General features: G+C 41.7%; 2 protein-coding genes across 4 annotated transcripts in view; both read right to left on the reverse strand.

Annotated features, from left to right (window-relative positions):
• Window positions 1-811: 811 nt before the first annotated feature.
• LOC126203692 (NADH-cytochrome b5 reductase-like) lies at window positions 812-2,332 on the reverse strand. The gene has a single exon (XM_049938061.1). It carries the CDS (start codon window positions 2,330-2,332, stop codon window positions 1,367-1,369), a length of 966 nt encoding a protein of 321 aa, XP_049794018.1. The 3' UTR covers window positions 812-1,366.
• Window positions 2,314-20,309, reverse strand: part of LOC126203693 (histone chaperone ASF1) — a 51,327-nt gene continuing 33,331 nt past the window's right edge. For all 3 annotated transcript variants that reach the window (XM_049938063.1, XM_049938062.1, XM_049938064.1), the window contains 3 exons: window positions 3,635-3,774; window positions 3,398-3,542; window positions 2,314-2,644 (listed from right to left, as the gene is read on the reverse strand). In XM_049938063.1, the coding sequence (XP_049794020.1) occupies window positions 2,450-2,644; window positions 3,398-3,542; window positions 3,635-3,774 (480 nt within the window). In that variant the 3' untranslated portion in view covers window positions 2,314-2,449. The remainder of the gene's footprint in view (window positions 2,645-3,397; window positions 3,543-3,634; window positions 3,775-20,309) is intronic.

The following is a 20,309-nucleotide window of genomic DNA, read 5'->3' on the forward strand; positions in this document are numbered from 1 at the left end:
AGTGTAGTAGAGAGGGTCCATGATACAGGGCAGAAAAATGGTTGGTGGTGTACACCAGTGACACAAAGGTCAGCTGGGCGAGGGTATAACGTGACAACAACATCGAAGAGGATCTTCGAGTCAGCAAATGAGAAGACCATTTGCCTCGGTTTGACTCTTTAGAGACTTTCGGGTTGGCAGAGGAAGATTCAGTCTTTCTTTTCATACCTTTAAGACAATGAGTGGGAAACTTCAGTCCTGGAGGAATTTAAATACCATATGGCAGATTAGTAGACAGTTCCACATATGTTTGTTATGAGATACCACAGTGCATGAAGAATATTGTTAGCTACAAGACACGAGCAGAATATATTGGAGAGCACTATAGGTGATCACTTTAAAAACAATGACATGAAATAAGGAAGCCTAATACTGAAAGTGCCCCACTCATGTTTTACACTGTACCTCATATAATTAAATTTTGCACTGCTTATGGGAAGAATCTGAGAAGATTAAGATATACAAGGTATAAAGGTAGCTGAGAAGTCTTTGAAACCAGTTAAGTCACATAAAAGCTTAGTTTGAAATAGTGGATAAAAACAACAGCCGAGTAATGGAAGAGTAGAGTAATAGTAATTCCTCTGCTAAATGTAACCAGAGTAGCAGTCAATTCATTGTATACTTCATGGAGGTAGCCTTTACTGTTTGCTTCTGCATGTTAACATAAAACACTTTCCACATACCTGAGGATTCTCCATGATAGGATTTACATAACATGGTGTATGAATTACTCTATTAACAATTGTGGGTTGACTAAAATTTGTAACACAAATTTACCTTTAAAAATTTATTTTCTTGCAATTTAATTTTGTAGTTTTTTTAATCTGAATATGATCAAAATACTTATGTTGCCAAAACAATCTTGCACTTTACAATAATATACAGCATTCAGCACACAAGGTCAATTTCAGCTAACCACAAAACCAATCATTCACATTTATGTTAAACTTTACGTAAAGAACAATTACAACCAGTCTCACAAATTTTCTACCTGATGTATAAATGTATGGTAAATATAAAATGACAAACTTTGTACACATACAAAAACCACGAACAAGGCTTCACTGATAATAGGCACATGTTTCACATATGTTACTACCTTGTTTTTCAGTACAAATTTACTTTCAAACAAACAGAGCAAATAAAATCACATAGAACAGAGTGTCAACATCACCAATCACACTAATATTTATGGTTCACAATGTGTTAAAAAGTTGCACGATATGAGTATTTTTCTGTTTAAATATCACACCCTGTAAAATCTCTCTCACTAATCCAACCCTAACATTATTCATCACTTTGTTTACGCAATAGCTGAACACTTAAATCATAGAACCAAGGTGTCTTCTTCTCTCACACCACATTTCCTTACATAACAACAAATGTCTTTGTTGAATGACTGTGTACCACAAATCATAACAAAAACAGAACTTTTCCCTGCAAGTTCACTGGAAACAACTTCTGAAGTGATCCTTCCCGATGAAAGATCCTCGCCATACCATTTCTCCAAACCTGTATCATTATCTTGTGTTAATACAGTTTTTGAGGTAAAATTCCAGTTCTCTCTGAGCTTTCGAAGGGGTTGTCTGAGCAAAATGTTATTTCTAGTCCTGCACGAAAAAATAATCCTAACAAAAGTCTCATCTAATTCATTGGATGTAACATAATGAGCCAATGCGAAACATGGTGCTAGCCCTGTTCCAGCACAAAACATCACTATATGGCTGTAGCTATTGGGATTATAGTGGAAGCCAGTCTCATATGGTCCTTTCCATAGCACCACTTCATCACAATAAACCTTTTTCCAAAACTCTGACATCAGGCCACCCTCATAGAGTTTCACAATAACATTGAACTGACTTGCAGTTTTGCCAGGGAGAGGGGTGTAAGCTCTGGATATGGAAACATTTAAGTTACTTTGAGCTACCAAGTATTGCCATGGAGAAAAATTTATACTCCTGTCACATTCTGTTGATTCAAAGCAGTACACATTAACATTGACTGCCTCGTGTTCTACAGAAACACAACGAAATGGAGACCACCGCAATGGAGAAATGATTTCAGCTGTATCAGTGTTGTATTTTGAAGCTTCCAGTCTTCTGCATTCTGCTTCCCAGGCCCTCATTTGCTGCTGATAAATGTCAAATATGCAAGGTTGACAACCTTGCCCACAACAGTCTTCCACTTGTGGTTCTTCCGGTTTGGGTGGAAGAGCCAGAGAGGGACACGGCACATGTACCTTTGGATGCACAGAACTATTATTAACTTCTTGCTCACCGCTGTATTGATTCATCTTGTCAGCTTGCCTTAAATAATGTTTTATTACTGCAGTCTTGCTTGCAAAATTTGCAATTGAATGTCTTAACCACTTTCTTTGCAGCACTTTTAACAATGTTTCACAAATAAACAACTACATCTCCATGCTTGTCTCTCCAGAAGCTAATATACTAGCCCTTATAGGTCCACCATCCAAACTATTTGCTGTCATAGTTGCCTCAAGGGATGAGCGCATGCCATTTGTAGTACTTCCACTTTCCATCACAGCAGTACCATTCTCGCCACCTCCATTACTTGTTGCTCTACTGGGGTTGTCATCCCAGTCAACCTATGGAACAAAACAAACAGTGGGAACTACAGATTGGAATATCTATTATAAAAGGAAAAGGACTGATTGCTACTCATTGTAAAGATGGATCAGCAATCTCAGCTGCTGGAGATGGTGGTCGTGTGTGCATCAGGCGTGGCTGCTCGTGTGAATGAATGTGTGGGTTTCCTTTTCAGAAGAAGGCTTTGGCCAAAGCTAAATGCATGTCATTTTGTAGTGCCTGTCTGCAACTCAACTTGTCATCTTTACAGTGAGTAGCATCTGTTTTTTCCTTTTGCTAATGGAACAATAGAATTTTTTAAATTATTATAGGAGACACTGTTACAATATTAAGAACTACTGATATCAACTTAAACTACCAGAAAGTTCTGCAATTGTCCTGATTCAATCTACGACATACATTATCTTTTCAGGCTTCAGAATTACAAAATAGAATTACTATTAAACTAAATAAGGTGGAACAAAGTGACAAGAAACAGCAAAAAGTAAGTCACTGAAATGTACCATGTCCTCTATAAATTTTTGAAGTATCTACGAAATTGCAATTGAAGCACCAAAGTAATGAATATTATTGGCTAACAAAACCCTTTCAAAGCCACTTACCATCCTCCTTTTTGTTTTCAATTATGATGCAAATTTGTTTACACTAACAGCTTTACACAATATTTACAAACTTCAAAAAGTGTGAAGTTAAAATGAAACAATAAACTACTGTATACAAGTTTTAAAGTGAGGTAGGGGGAAGAAAAATACCTTGAAACGAGTTACTCGAGGATTTGTTGCGAGAATATTGCGTTGCAGTTTGTCGAACTGTGGTGTTGCTGGTGGCTGGGCCTGCAGCTCAGGGTCCGTGTAATCGTTATTTACGTAGTAACCAACACGGATGAATTCCTGGCCCCTAAACATAAATATGTCACTGAAGTAATTGCAACAATTTACAATCGACAACAAATAATGTTAAAAGATGGAAACTACTTAGTAATTCCTCACCTATATGAACATGTGAGCAACACAACAGTGACACCAACAACATCTGCCACTGGTATTTTTTTTGGATCTGGAGGTTCTGCTTGGAATACAAACATATGCCGTCCCTCTGGCACAGGTCCCACATACACAGTATCTAGTACCTGGACAAAAAGTTCATATTATTTCAAAGCAGTATTAACATCAATATCACAGAGTTCATTTCTTCAGCTTCTATGTCAAAAAGTGAGTATAGACTAGTACAGCAATTTGGCATTACATTAACAGCAGGAACTAGTGGCTGCAGAGCAACAAAACATTTTTCAGAATTTTAAATAGCTATTCTTTAGAATTACAAAATTGTATTGCACAGGACATCCCGCATAAAACCAGTACACTTCACGTACTAGTTAATCATCTCTACTCAAATCGATTGTGAAGCGGCAACACTGTCTCAAAAGTTGGCTACACTGCATTTTCTCGGAAAAATAAATGTTGCTGTGTGTTCGTGCATCAGTTGTGTGAAGCTTGTGTTGTTGAGTTGTTACAGAAATGGGGCACTTTGCATTAGAATAGCAAACTGATATTCTGGAGTGTTATATAAAGATAGGCATCATCAAGGAATGTTTCATGCGAAATATCTTGGTAGGAAACTCCCCACGATCAACACTATTCATGATATGTATGAGAAATGGAGGGTTGTAACATCCATTCAGAATGTGCAGAGGAAAAGATACGAAATTAAAAGCCTACTGTGCAAGTGTTGTGCAAGAACTAAAATTTGACGATCAGGCAAAGAGAGTACATTATTGTAAATGACTTAACATCATTTGCCAACTGTAACTTGGACCCCTTGGTTTACTTAATGTCAGATGAGACCTTGTTTCATTTGTTGTTTTTGTTTTTGGGGAAATAACTAGTCATATGCACCCATGTCAGAACCACATGTGGTGAAACAAGCACTGTATCATTTGAGAGATAGAGGCAAGCAAGTGCGCTGGTACTTACTCCAGTTCACTGCTATTAGCGCCACATCACCATAACATGTCTGTGCCTAGCACAGAAGTATTGCACCATAATTTAAGAATGAATTTAAAAATTAAGTTTTTTTTCCAAACTTTGTCAACATATGCTTCAATATATTAATGTTTAAATTGGCAAATCTCTGAGTGATTGGATATCTTTCCCTAAATACACAGTTTTAAACAGAAGAAAACAAGTGGCACAAAATAATAAAGCCAGAAATTGGTCAGAATGTGCAAATGGATGTCAAACTCAAATGTTATAAGTTTCAGCTTGATTGGAACAAAATTTTAGCCAGAATTCATGTATTTACGAAAAATAAATGGCGCTAAATGATAAAGCTAGAAGTCAAAAATTCGTATGAAGCCTCAGCTTGATATGAAAACGAAGTACCTGGCCTCATTAAGATACCTCTAATAGTTTTTGAGTAATTTACTGAACACTGAATTTGGAACAAAAATTGCCTTATTTGTAGTGGATTAAATATTATTTATATTAATGATGGAAAGTTTTGATTACAGCACCACATGACATCCATTAAATAAAGCTATACCAAGTTTCAAGACTTATGTAAATAACACTTAATACAAAGTCTCAAAGTTGTAGTTCAGAGGTCACATTCTACTGTCAGTTCCGTTCTAAAAATTCTAGATGGCAAAGTTTAAATGCAGTCGAGCTAAATCTTTTTCTGTGATTATAACCAACTTAATTCCATTCATACAAAAATTGCAAACATTCTAAATTAATACACAACAGTGTCATAAAATAATGTGTGTCCGAGGAAGTGGTCATTAACATTTTGCTACTTGGGTACAGAGCGGATGATGGCAGGTGTTTCCGTCAGCTGTCTGCTGCGCCCATATATTAATACGGCTGGAGAGGCAGTGACTTCACTTCACTTTGCACCCAGCTACCATATGGTCCTCAGTCAAACGCCGGCTTATGCGCTGTCTCGGCCGACATCACACTCATACTGCACTAAACTCATGTTTTTGGTGCAAATAGAGTTGAACTCACGAGGACTGTACACCATCCTCGATCACTTAGATTTTGCTAAAGTAACTGTTTGTGTGCTGCTCGTAATGTTAACAAATCCACGTGGCAAGCGGTGAAGATTATTTTCCACTTTTATGGTGAGCAATTATTTTGATCATTAGAAGTCAGAGCGAAACACCATTTAATGGCAACTTACCTTAAAGGTAAGTAACTGTTCCTAATGCTGTTTAGGATACACACATTTATTTAGTCTTATTGTCACAAATACTACTATGTTGTGCGTGTGAAAGCTGACTAAATGTATCAATTAAAACTCAAAATCTTCATTTATAATCATAGTCCCTGATCCCAGTGAGTAAACGGAGAATATAAATATTTCTTTCAGTGCGCTGGACAAGAATATGGATTTGCAGACTGGAAACTATGGTCAGTATGTTCACCGCTTTCTGGCTAACCAAAGAAATAGTTTTCAGGCTCTCGTAAAAGACGGCAAACAATATTCTAATATTTCCTATATTATTAACCCATCGTACCACACACAACATGAAGACTTAAAAGGATTTAAAAACGACTACTTGTGAAGCCCAAGTGACAAAAGGAGAGAGAGCTAAAAACAGGGACTTGGAGAAAGCTCCATAAAATAAACCATAGAGACACTGGAGGACCTGAAGTAAAGATTAAATGTCCTTCACCATATTGCTACAACAGATAAAACGTAAAATGTGATTGATAGCCCGCGTGTCATTTGTTAAAACAGACGGCTGAGGGCAGTGAGTACAACGGGGTTGGGGATCACTAACATGTGGCAATGGCTAAAAAGACAGTGCCCAATACGCAACCTAGCTAAAATGATCTCCTTGTGGGAAGAGGACCGAGAGGTGGTCAGCCAATATGGTGGCAGAGGTTTCATTCCCTGGAGCTTGTTCCCATGACGGGAAGACCAGTGGTGATGCAAAACTGGCACCACCTGCTGACAGATGGCAATACAGAGATCAGAGGAAGTGAAGAACTAGCGTGTCAAGGTATGAGAACTGTAGTCTTGGCATCCGCAACCTCATTTCGCTTCAGACGAAGGTAACCAGGGACCCACATAAACAACATAAGTGTTGCTCCATCAAGGGCATTCCTGGACCCGTTGCATTAAAGTGTCAGCACACAGAGGCTCTGAAGGGCACAGTGTGTTTGATCAGTGGACAACTGAAAAGCTTGTGTTGCCGGTTATACTGTGTGGCCTGATGCAGGGCAAAGAGCACGGCTGTAAACAATGAGCAGTGTTCCGGAAGCCGATACTGAAAATTGTTGCCAATGACAAAAACACACCCATCACCATGGTCAGTCCAAGAGCCATCAGTGTACACGAAGGTACTATCACGAAGTTCTGTGCGAAGGTCGAGAAACTTACAGTGATGGACTTAACTTGGTTCTGAAGGACACTACTTCAGTCTCAAAGGTTAATACAAGCCACCACACAAATCCAAGGTGGTGAAGAGTTTACACCCATCGGCAAAGTGGCAGGTAGCATGTAGTTGATCTGCAGGAGCAATAGCCGAAAGCGAACTCCAGGAGTTAACAGAAGTGGGACGCGCCCCATACTGGCAGTGAAAGGAGTCATCGACGAAGGAGATACAGGATGCGTGGCCACGCACGGCAGATAAAGGGCATGCATATCTGCTGAGCAGAAAATGACAGCAGTATGACAGTGGTAGTGCGCGCGCGCGCACACACACACACACACACACACACACACACACACACACACACACACACACACACACACACTGGGCTACTGTAGAAGGCACCAGTGGCCAAACACTCTGCAATGGTGGATAGTACTGAGACAGCGTAAGAGTGACAGACGTGCAGATGAATAAACCACACACTTAGTCTAATTTTGACTGGACAAGAGACTGATACAATCTGAGGAGGGTGGTCCGATCCACTCCCCAGGAAGTACCGCTCAGGACACGTAGGACATTCAGGAACTGTGTAAACAGGTGGCCAGGTAAGATGCATGAGAGGACCAAGAAACTATCCTATCAGGCATTTACACAAGAAATTTTGTAATTTCAATGAACAAAAAGAGCAACAGGCCCAAGATGTGAAAACGATGGAAGAAACCAATTGCACCTCCAAAATTTCATACATGCTCCACAAGTATAGACAATCAAGACACCACATAAGGCATCGCTCAAGGAGACAAGTCCGTGGAGAACTTTAATAGATGGCAAAGTCATCAACAAAAATGGAGGCTGAGATGCCCTATGGGAGACAGGCCATAATAGAGTTACTGGTGATAGCAAAGTGGACGACACTCAGGACGGACACTGGGGCACGCCATTTTCCTGGATAAAGGTGAGCAACATGGCAGAACCCACACGTTCCTTGGAAAACTGGCCATTAAAAAATTCCTGGAGGAAATGGGGCATGTGGATTCAAACCCCCATGTGTAGAGAGTACAGAGAATACCAGTCCCGTACCAGGTCTCTTAGGCTTTCTCGAAATTGAAAAACACAACTCCAGTCTGGTATTTATGTAGAGAACTGTTCATGACATGGATTGACAAGATGGTCAACTGTAGAACAGAGTGCTCAAAAACCACACTGTGCAGTGGTTAATAAACAGAGACTCTAGCCACCACAATAGATGGGCACGAGTCATACGTTCCATTCTCTTGTGAACACAGCTGGTGGGAGAAATGGAGCGATAACTAGAAGGAAAGTTTTGGTCCTTGCCAGGCTTGTGTGTGGATATGACAGTGGCTTCACGCCAGCATCTGGGAACTGTGCCCTCTGCCCAGATGCGATTATACTAATGAAGCAGAAACTGCTTGCCGGCAAGAGAAAGGTTCTGCCACATCTGAATGTGAACAGTCTGGTCCTGAGGTGGAGGATCAGGACGAAGCAAGAGCATGATCCAGCTGTCTCATGGTAAAGGCAGAATTGTAGCTCTCACATTCTGATAAGAGAAAGGTATCGCTTGAGCCCCCTCCACTCATTTCTGATTGAGAAAGACAGGGTGATAGTGCATGGAGCACACAATCTCCACAAAATAGCAGCCCAAGATGTAGGAGATAGTAGCAGATGATGTAGTGGACCCTACTATCATGCTGAAATTGGTAAATGGACCTTGGTCCCAGACAGCCATCAGAGGTTGGCCCACATGACTAAAGATGGTGTGGAAGTTAACAGAACTGGTAAAGGAAACAAAGCCGAAATATTATGGCAGGAAGTTTCAAAGATCAGGCAGTTCTCCTGAAATTTTGTGGAACAAAGCTAGCTTTTCTGCTATCCTGAAGTATGCGACTACACTGTGCACGCAACTGTTTGTAACAAATGTAGTTTGCCATTGTAGGTTGACTGCTAAATTGTGCGAATTGCGTCACGGCATGCCTCAGTGCACTAAGGAACAGGGACACAGCATGGTAAAGAGGAATTGTGAGGAATGGAACATTCTGGGGTGGTAAGGATAGCTTTGATAAGATACAACTGGGGAAATGTTCATCGAAGGTTGCCAGGGAGGAGTACAGCCTCCAGTTGGCTTTACAAAGCTGCCATTTGGGTGTGCATGTAGGTGGGGTAGGAGTCAGCAATGAGACAACACACTGGAAATGGTTGTGCAAGTCCGTGTCAGACAACGGACCACTCAAGATTATGGGCAAGCCAGGCAGTGCAGAAGAATAGGTCCAACTGGGAACAGGTTTGAGTTGAGTCTGAAAGAAATGCACATGGGGGGAGTTGCTGGTTTCAATTGCCAGGTTATGTAAACACCAATGCGCAGAATTGCGGAGACTTGTCACAAGACACTCCAGGTATTTTGCATTAACAGCTTCTCCACTCAAAGAAGGTAAGCATTTTGTGTGCATTGTCCAGCTCACACGTTACTGGCCACTTTGAACAGTGTAAGATATCTTGAGGTCTTTGACACTTTCTATACATAATTAACAGATTTAGAGAAATTTTATACTGTATTCCAACAAGATGGTGCAACTCTCCACACATCAAACCAAAGTATGGCTCACGTTACCAACATGTTACCAGAAGATAGACATCATTAGAGAAATTAACAATAAGCCTGCAGAATAATGGCTTGTTGCTGGTAATGTTACCACATGAAGTCAGAGATGACCGGATGACCGTGGCCACCCCTTCCAGTATCTCTTACAAACATAACTACATTTTTTTAAAATGTTACCATCACCTATTCTTTTTTAGGTAGTTCATTGTTACTTTAATCTTGGGCATGAGGTGTGCCAGTTTTATGTAGGATACCCTATATTTAGAAATGCCATCAGTGGGAAACCAATCTAACAGTAACCATTTCTAAATGAAATATTTACCAATAGTCACTGCAGCCATAAGATCACTCTTAGATATAAGACAGAGAGAGACAGACTCTCTCCCTCTACTGTAAATCTCCAAATTCTCAGCACCACCTTCCACAACACACATGGGACCAATTTATTACGATTACTATGACAGATTTTCTGTGGACTCTCAAATTCCAGATTAGTACTAATAAAGAGGCTGGGTTTTGAAACTGTTAGAGATGAACTCCCCTCAAAACGAAACGTTTTTATTAGCAGCCTTCCATTACTTTAGCATTACAGCCAATCATTTTGTTAAAGCCATTAATGGCAAAATATACTGAGCATTAAATCCTCCTCTATCTTGCATTACAATCCAACGGATGTTAATTTCTTCCACTTTTTTAATAATATTTTGTGACATTTACTTACCACTCATCCTTTATAGGATTGTTTAAAATCTATGGCAATATGCTTTGCCAACTAATTGGGAACCAAATGACTGGCCATGGATAGATAGTTATCATCAATTTAAAATTAGCCGCTCCTGATGAATTTTCCAAAATTGAGTTCAATGGTAAACAGCGTACCACAGTATAAAGTTGTAATTGCCTCACATGTACATCATCTGATTCACAAATAATGTTCTGTAAGGTGTATCACAATGATTACGTTAAATGGACAATACAGTCTATAATACAATTTCCACTATGGTCACACAGCTTGACCATTAATTTGTTATGCATCTGTAATCCAATTACCTTCCTCTAAACCAAATTGCCCACATGCATGAGTATGGCATATTCTCCCTCTCAGATCTTTTGACATGCTCCTTTACCTTTTGACATATATCTTTACCCACAGTGAAGTTCATTTCTAATCTTAAATGGAAATGTGTATCTTAATATCCTTAACAGTTCTATCTGCTGGGCAGATACGAGAGGTATTATGTAAACACCCTTTGGGATTTTGAGTGCAAAAGTTGCTTCTTTCTATAATCGTCTACTCCCAGTGCTCTCAGGATCACAGAGACTTCGGCAACAAAATCTAAAGTTTGGCTTTAAGTGGGTGCGGCAGAAGTAGTTAACATCCAGCAGTGTCCCTGTTTTGGCCATAGTTTATATTTAAACTCACAGTATTAAGGTTAATGTAAACATTTAAGAAATTAGTCTTCTCCAAAATCACTCTAGAACTTTTAAATAACAAGGATGGTAGATTGCTACAACCTTATACTGGCTTTTAAACTTGTTACACTTAGACTTCAGGTTGCTTCTCTGATCAGGTTGTAAATGGCTTGCATGCTCTTCTAAGCCATAAACATGCAAGCACTAGAAAGTCCAATGAATTGCTGATTGCACTTTGTACACATGCATGGTTGCAGAAGGGTGAAAGTGCGTAGATGCAGATGAAAACACAGGCCGAGTCAGGCCTACCATACAGACAATTTTTCCAAGTAACAATGCAGCCAATCTTTGTGCTGTTTTGGTCATACAATAAAAAAAATATTGGAGTTTATGAATTTAACAATTTTTTGCTATTTTAACACTTACATTACTATCTCCCTCATCTTGTGTTCCATGTCACTATTGACAATGTTTTTTCCGTGCATCATGAAAAAAAAAAAAAATCAAGAGAAGTTAAATCTGGTACTCTGGTGGCAAAAATCACTAGCTCTAGTCTAACATTTCACGAACAGTACTGTCAAGGAAGGAAAATTTGGTGAAAAGAATCATGTAGTCACAAATCCGACAATCATAAAAATAGTATTTCACCAGTATAAAATTAATGTTTGTTCTATGAAGTTGCTTAATGACAAATATTAAATGTGTGCATTACCTCTAAATACAATAGAACTGTATTAAGGGATTGTGTTCTGGTGATGTAACAGGTTGGAAGAGAGGGTAAAGACCTAAAGTAAGGTAGGCCACCAGAGTGTTGTCATTTACTTCCCTTCTTCATAATTCTGCAAACTATAGGACAAGCAAGTGATTAGTCACTCCACACCATTGCCACTTCTGCAGCGTATCTTATGAATCACTGGAGGCACAGTAGTATATTTTCCACAAAGTGCATTAACACTACTGGGATTAAAGACAAGTTACTAACAATGTAATAAAAGAAATGCATATCAGCACATTCTATGTAAATCTTGGCTAATTGTGTACACGACTGGAAGGAAATTTATTCTTAAGTCACCCTGTATCATAACTAACATTTTTCTGGGAAATACAATTTTCCAATCACAAGTGCTGCTTGCTCTTCAGTTTGCAGATTTTTTTATTCCTCCCAGCATTTCATAACCATCTTCCCATATGAGTGGACAAAAATAACTTCACTTAGCTCATATTTATATACAAGAGCTTATTCAGCTTATTGAGTGAGTAATTATTTACAGGTTTTAGAGGAGCTATTATCAACACTCTACCACAAAGAAGAGCCTGACCCAAGTGTAACATGCTGATAATATGCATTTAACAATACTGATTTCATTCTCTCCACTAACAATGGCTGATACTTTTTACAAGATGAGGGCCATCAAAAGTATCTCCCCAGCCTCAGCCCTGCCAGTATCTGAAGAGACCCACAGGCTTAAACTTGCACTCTCTGTGACAGAAGTACGTCACCTTTTGGAACTTCAGATAATTCAACCAAGTCAAGCAACATATTTCAGCAGGTTAGTGTTCTGAACTAACATGATCAGTCCGTTTCCATCAGACATTCACACCCACCTTGGAGGTACACTGTGGGCGTGTGGTAAGTGACTCCACTTAGTTCAGCCCACTCTGGAAGTGCCAGCAATTCCTAAATGGGAAAAGTTATGCAGTATATCAGTAACAATTAATGGTTTCTTTTGTTGGTTTTGTTTCAGAAAACGAAAACAAGTAAGGTCATTAGCACCTATGAATCTTGGAACACTAACACGAAAAAGAAGTTAAAACAACTACATGTTAAGCCCAATTGATAAAAGAAAAGAGCTAAAAACAAGGACTCCTCTGGGAGAAAGGTCCACAAAATACACTGGTCCACAAAATACACTGTAGAGACAGCAGAGGTCCCAAACCAAAGATTAAATGTCCTTCGCCATGTTGCTAGAGGGATAAAAAGTAAAATGTGATTGACAGCACAAGTGTCATTCACTGAAATGGCTGATAGCTGACGGCAAATGCACTAAAACGTAAAAAAAGTTCATTCGGCCAGGAAACGGCAAACTGCGAAAGGTTGACAATAGGCACTAAGTGGTGGGGGATCACCACTTAAATGACGATGGCTAATAAGACAGCGCCCAACACACAATCTAGTTAAAATAAGAGGGCCGACAGGTGATCAGCCAACCTGCTCAGAGACATTTAATTCCTTGGAGCTTGTTCCTTGACGAGAAAAACAGAGGTGATGCCAAACTGACACCATCTGCCAACAGATAGCAACACAGATTATACGAACAAACGGAAAAGCTAGCTGGCCAAGGTAGGAAGACTGCAGTCTTGGCAGCAGTGTCAGCAGCCTCATTTCCAATCAGACTAATGTGACTAGGAACTAATGAACATCACAGCAGCTCTCTCAACAGCGAGCAAATGGAAGCTTTCATGGACCCATTGCACTAAGGGATGGACTGCGTACTCTGAAGGCCACAGATAATCAGAGCATATGATGCAGTTAAAAGGCCTGTGTCACCCATTTACTGGATGGCCAGACAGAAGGTCAAGAGCTCTGCTGTAAATAGAGCAATGATCTGGAAGCAGATACAGAAAATGGATTGTGCCAATGACAAAAGCCCACCAAACACAATGGTCAGTTGTAGCACCATTGGTGCACATTAAAGAGCTATTGCTAAGTCGCATGCAAAGGTCAAAAAACTTACAACAATTTATCATATCTAGAGTAGTTTCCTTAGGAAGCGACTGAACTTCAAGATGGATACCGGACACCACACAAAGTGATGGTGATGGCAGGTACTGTGAAGTTTTATCTGCCAGAGCAACAGCTGAAAGCAAAATCTGGGATGGCAGTCAACGGGGTCACTGAAAAATGAGGCATAGGGAGGGTAGCCAGGCACAGCAGACAAACAACATGCTGATCAGCTGAGGAGACCATCATGCTGGTATGACTGGCAATGCGGCAGCTTCCACGTAGATTCTCAACCAGGATAGTATAAAAGGCACGAATTGCGGTACTGCAAGCAGACAAAGGGAACTCCACTGTCATCTTGCAGCGGGTGGATTATGATGAGAAAGTACGCCAACTTCTAGAGGACCCTGCATACAGAATTCTGGAGTGTGACCCCACGGACAAGGTGGCCAAGAAGACTAGTGCTCTCTTGAACGAAACAGGGATGCCTGATAAGATCATCAGACAACTACGGGAAAAAGCGCCAGTGCCACCTAGACAATGGTCTGCCTAAAATACACAAGGAGGGCGTGCCCCTACGTCCAATTGTCAGTAATATTGGGGCACCTACGTACACAACAGCCAAGTACTTGAAAGGTCTCCTGTCTCCATATGTGGGCACATGTATTCACCATATCCGCAACTCAGATTTCCTGCAACGCCTCAAGCAACTGCACATCACAGATTCGGACATCATGGTCAGTTTTGATGTGGTATCGCTGTTCACCAGGGTCCCACTGAAGGACTCACTAGAACTGATTGCAGAGAAATTTGACGGTGCTCTGTTGGACCTGTTCAGTCATACACTGACATCCACATATTTCCTGTACAGAAACCAATATTACGAGCAAACTGAAGGTGTAGCTATGGGCAGCCCACTGTCCCCTGTGGTTGCCGACATGTTTATGGAGAGTTTTGAGGAGAGGGCATTGGAGACAGCCACATTTAAACCCACATGCTTCTTTAGGTATGTGGATGACACCTTCGTGATCTGGCCACACGGGATGGACAGGCTCAATGAGTTTCTTGAACATCTTAACTCATGCCACCCTAATATCAAGTTCACCATGGAACTGGAGAAGAATGGCCAGCTGCCATTTCTGGATGTACTAGTCCAGAGGAAAGCAGATGGATCAATTGGCCACAGTGTGTACCGAAAACCAACACACACTGATTTATATCTGCAGGCCAGCAGCTGTCACCACCCTGCACAGAAGAATGGGGTTCTGAAGACTTTGGTCCACAGAGCACATGCCCTGTCAGACCAAGAGAATCTACCTATAGAGATAGAACGTCTCAAAACAGTTTTCTCCAAGAATGGATACACAGACAGACAAATTGAGAGGGCACTCCAACCAGCCACCATACCACAGGTTCCTGAAGAAGACCAAGATGAAACAAAGAAGGTGGCATATCTGCCCTATGCTGGCTCTATTTCTGCCAGAATCAGTAGGATCCTCCGTAAAAACAATATCAAGTGTGTTTTCTGTCAATCCAACAAGATTGGGGGACTGCTGGGGAGTGTCAAAGACAACCTGGGGTTACGAAAACCAGGGATTTACAATATACCTTGTCAATGTGGCAGGTCCTACATTGGCCAGACGACAAGAACTGTGGAGATCAGGTGCAAAGAACATCAGAGGCACACTAGATTAAGACAGGTGACTAAGTCAGCCATTGCTGAACACTGTCTAGAACTAGATCATGCCATGAAGTATGAGGATACCAGGATTCTAGCACAAACACCCAGATTTTGGGACAGTGTTATAAGAGAATCGATAGAAATTAAAATGGCTGACGATCTTATGAACCGTGACACAGGGTACCAGCTAAGCAGAGCCTGGGATCCGGCTCTGGAATTGTTAAAGGAGCAACGGGGCCAGCTGCAACACTGCACAAACAGAAGAACCAGATACATGGAGATGGAAAACGAGCCCCTGACGGACTGCCAGGAGCACCAGACCGAAGATGGAACACCCAGAAGTGGGACTGGTGGGCGCGGACCGCAGAGGGAACATCCAGAGCCACAGTGGACGAAAAACGGAGCGGCAACGCTCCAACAGGTCGTGGTGAGCGGGCGCGGACCGCAGGGGGAACGCTTGGTACCCCAGACCGTAGATGAAACCCCCAGGAGCGGGGTTGGTGGGCGCGGACCGCAGAGGGAACACCTAGAACCGCAGCGGACGTAAAACGGAGCAGCAACGCTCCAGCAGGTCGCAGGGAATGGGCGCGGACCACAGAGGAAGCGCCTGCAGCCGTTGGTGGAGGGGGAAGGCCATAGGCATAAATACTGGACCAGGTCCACTCGAGGAGCAGTCTCAGGTCGCACCTGATGAAGGTTACGAGCTACGTGACCGAAATATCGTGCAAGTACGACGCTGATATCCAGCAGAACACCCGACAACCCAAGATGTCATTAGATCACCGGGAAAGCCTGAAGAGTTACATCTATAGTCTAGTTTCTAGACAAAGGACTACGTACAAACTGTGTAAAGTGGTCTGACCAGCTCCCCAGGAAGTACTGCTTAGGATATGTAGGATGTTGAGAGTCAGGATACAGCAATACAAAACAGTTTTGTCTGTGGAAAAGCCAAGGCCATTGTTGATGCTCCATAAGTAAAGACAATCGCGACATCGCTGAAGTTGCCACTAAAGGAGGCATGTCAATGGAGAATTGCTATAGATCACAAAGTCCTTGATAAAAATGGAGCCAGAGACGTATGGGTCATAACAGGGTTAATGGCTGTAGCATAGAGAACATAGCTCAGCACGGAGCCTTGAGACAGCTCGTTCTCCTGGATGAAGGTGTCCAACAAGGCCGAACCCACATGTTCCTCGAAAACTCTGACAAATTCTTGAAGGAAATGGGGCAAGCAGCCTCAGAAGCCCCACGTGTAGAGCGTATGACACAGCCACAGTCTCTTATTTCTCAAGAAAAGCGTTCTTGAGATGGGTTGATGAAGTGACAAGATGGTCAACTGCAAAACAGCACACTGTAAGTCCACATTCTGCAATGGTTAGTAGATTGCAAGATTTGACCCACCATAGCAACTGGCCACAAGTCATATGTTCCATCACCTTACAATCACAGCTGGTGAGAGAAATGGGGTGGTGGTTAGAAGGAAGCTGTTTGTCTTCACCAGGCTTAGGTATGGGTATTACAGGGGCTTTACACCAGCATCTGGGAAACATGCCATCCACCAATACGCAATTGTACGTATAAGGACAAAGTGCTTGCATGCAATAGAAAGGTGCTGCAACATTGAATGTTAACATTGCGCAGTCCTGGGGCTGGGAGGACACGAGAGCATAATCTAGCTCCTGCATAGTATTGTAGCAGTCACGATTCTGAGAAGAAAAGGGTATCACCCAAACCACCTCCACTCATTTCAGAGGGAGGAAGGCAGGGTGACATTCGTGGAGCTCGAAATCTCTGCAAAACAGTACCAAGAGGTCTTTGTGACAGCAATAGGATCCACAATGACATCTGCCACAGTCAGGCCAGAAATATGGGAATGGACCTTTGTCCAAAAGAACCAACAGAGGTTGGCTCATAAGACAGAAAAGGAGTGAAACTGTTAAGAGAACGCGTAAGTGCAATTCGGGTAGCTTTTTTTGTACAAAAGAATGCAATGACACTACATACGAAGCTGTTTCTAACAAAGCCAGTTTGCCATCATAGGATAGCAGTTACGAATGCGTAGAGCGCATCACCACGAGCGAATCGCATCGCAGCATGCCTCAGTCCACCAGAGGACCAGGACACAGTGTGGTAAAGATGGGTGCGAGGTATGGAATGTTCTTCAGCGGTAAGGGTAACGTTTGTAAGGTACTGTACTTTTTTTATCGCAACCAGGAAAATGTTGTGCATTGAAAGTCGCCAGGAAGGAATACAGCCTATAGTCAGTCTTAGAAACCTGCCAATTGGGTTTACATATAGGTGGGGTAGGAGTCAGCAATCTAAGAGTGAATGAGAAATGGTCGCTCAAGTATGTGTCAGAGAGAATGGACCATGCTAGATGACGAGCAAGCTGGGCAGTGCAGAATGAGAGGTCCACAGGGGACCGGAAGGGAATAGGAGAGGTCAAAGCAGTCATGAGGACGCCATGTTTTTTCTTGGAGGCAGAGAACAAGTGGACACTGTGATTCCAAGAGCAGCCATATTTCCTAAAGGTTAGGTGGTATGCACTGGCAACACGTAGGCCAGCCAGGTGTGGGTATTATGTGGCAACACCGCTGAAGACTATCTCCACGCCGGGGAATGAGAAGGCCTTTTGATTTCTTAGAGCGTTTGTGGTTGGCAGATGAAGACTCAGATTCTGTTGGCTGGAGAAAAAGTCTTCATGGAGAATACTTTTCCTTTTGCCCCTTCTGGCTTGCCAGTTGTGTACTAGGTGATTTTGTTGCCTGGGATAAAAATTTGGTGGCTTCTTGTGCACCTGTAAGAGAAGGAGATTGGGATGCTACATTGTACTGGGCAATTTTACAACTACAGTGCCAAATAAGAGGCCGCAAGTTTGCATGGGCATGTTCTTCATGGAGCAGGGCGTAGCAAGAACAGTACTGTAATTGCCAGATGGCAAGATGCACAGCTTTCAACTAGCCACAACTTGTGGGCAAAAGAATAAGGTACTTTCTTCTTCACTCGGATAGCCCACTCATCTAGAGACACAGGATATTCTCGGGATGAGGCAGCATGGCCAGAGAACTTCTGACAGAGGGACTAGTTGGCAATTTGGGATGGTAGCAGCTCAGGCAATCACCCCTCCCTGGGCCTGGTCTGTATCAGGAGTATGTGTGTACTCTACCTGTTTACCCAGGGTTGACAGTAACCTGCTATGAGTCAAATACATGAGCCGGCCTTCAGAAGGGCACAGAGAGGAACACGAAATGAAGAGAAACTTCAAACACCAAAGCGAACGAAGAATAGGAGATTGAGAACGACGAAAGAAAGAAAACAACGAAAGACATGTGATGAACTGTTCCAATGTTAGGCTATAAAGACTGCAGAACACATTCCTAAACATATTCCAGCCATGTTCCCAAGGGAGGGAAAAAAAAACAGCAGGGGATAGGCATGCAACACAAAGGGAAGAGGTGCTGCACAGGCTGGTGCCCTGTGGTAGCACACACAGTCTCAGAGAATGGTTTCAGTTCTCAGACTGCAGACAGACGTGTGTGTGTGTGTGTGTGTGTGTGTGTGTGTGTGTGTGTGTGTGTGTGTGTGTACTGGCTGACAAAGGCCTTAATGCCTGAAAGCTATAATTGTGCGAATCTTTTTGTTGTGCCTATTGTGACTCAGCCTCTCCGCTATATGGTAAGCAGCAACTTTCCTTCTCTGGTATTGTTGGACTCAAACATTTATGAAGAAACCTGAATATGGTACTACACAAATTATCCAATTTTTACCACTGCCAGAATAAGGTTAATCACCCAAAAATCAAATGGGATAATATAGTTTTGTAAGTGAAAGCACAACAAGAGTACCCATGAAAACGACCATTTCATGCCAAGTGGTGTAAATTAAGAAAAGTTTTTTCACGAAAGATTTATAAAAAAATGGCTCTGAGCACTATGGGACTTAACTTCTAAGGTCATCAGTCCCCTAGAACTTAGAACTACTTAAACCTAACTAACCTAAGGACATCACACACATCCATGCCCGAGGCAGGATTCGAACCTGCGACCGTAACGGTCGCGTGGTTCCAGACGGTAGCGCCTTTAACCGCTTGGCCACTCCGGCCGGCGAAAGATTTATAGATTTTGCTGAAATTTTGTGTGAATTTTCACAGGTTCCCAACGAATACAGGTATAATTTTAATTTTACTTGCAGAGATATAGGAATTGTCTGCCTCCATAGTGCAGGTTTCAACAGTGCACCCCTGATTTTTTGGTGACACAGTATCTCCGGCAACATTTTCTATAAGGAAACAAGACTGCCATCTCTTACAACTTTCTGTGCTCTCTTAAACTAAATTAAGATTTCTTGAGCAATTTTCATATAAATTATTTGAAGCAAAGTATCAAGAAAAACAGACTCTTGAAAAAATAAAGTTTAGCTAATTATTGTATTATGCTGAAAAATGGATATTTTTAGCGCAACTATTTTCATTAGTAAGATCATGTTCTAAGCTACCTACAAAACAATTTCGTTTTTCATTGCAAGCATTTTAGGCCCTTAAAGAAAGAAAGTCGGTCCCGGTAGAGGTGCATTTAAAATATGCCCATATTATGCTAGCACTCAAATCTGACATCTTATCATAACCTAAAATTCTTTAGGGAAAGGTAATATCAAAAGCCTTCATGACTATGAAGTGAGGTAGTCAGGAAAAGAAAAAAAGGAGGGATGGTTGTAATGTCATGACTCGATATATTTCAGCCTCTTTTTGCTATAATCACAGAATCAAACTTACTTACATATGCACACTGAAGCAATGTATGAAAATTTATAACAATGCTGAGATTCGAACTCTGGTCTCCTGCTCACTAGGC

The sequence above is a fragment of the Schistocerca nitens genome, chromosome 9, assembly GCF_023898315.1.
Source record: "Schistocerca nitens isolate TAMUIC-IGC-003100 chromosome 9, iqSchNite1.1, whole genome shotgun sequence".
Classification (NCBI taxonomy): Eukaryota; Metazoa; Arthropoda; class Insecta; order Orthoptera; family Acrididae; genus Schistocerca; species Schistocerca nitens.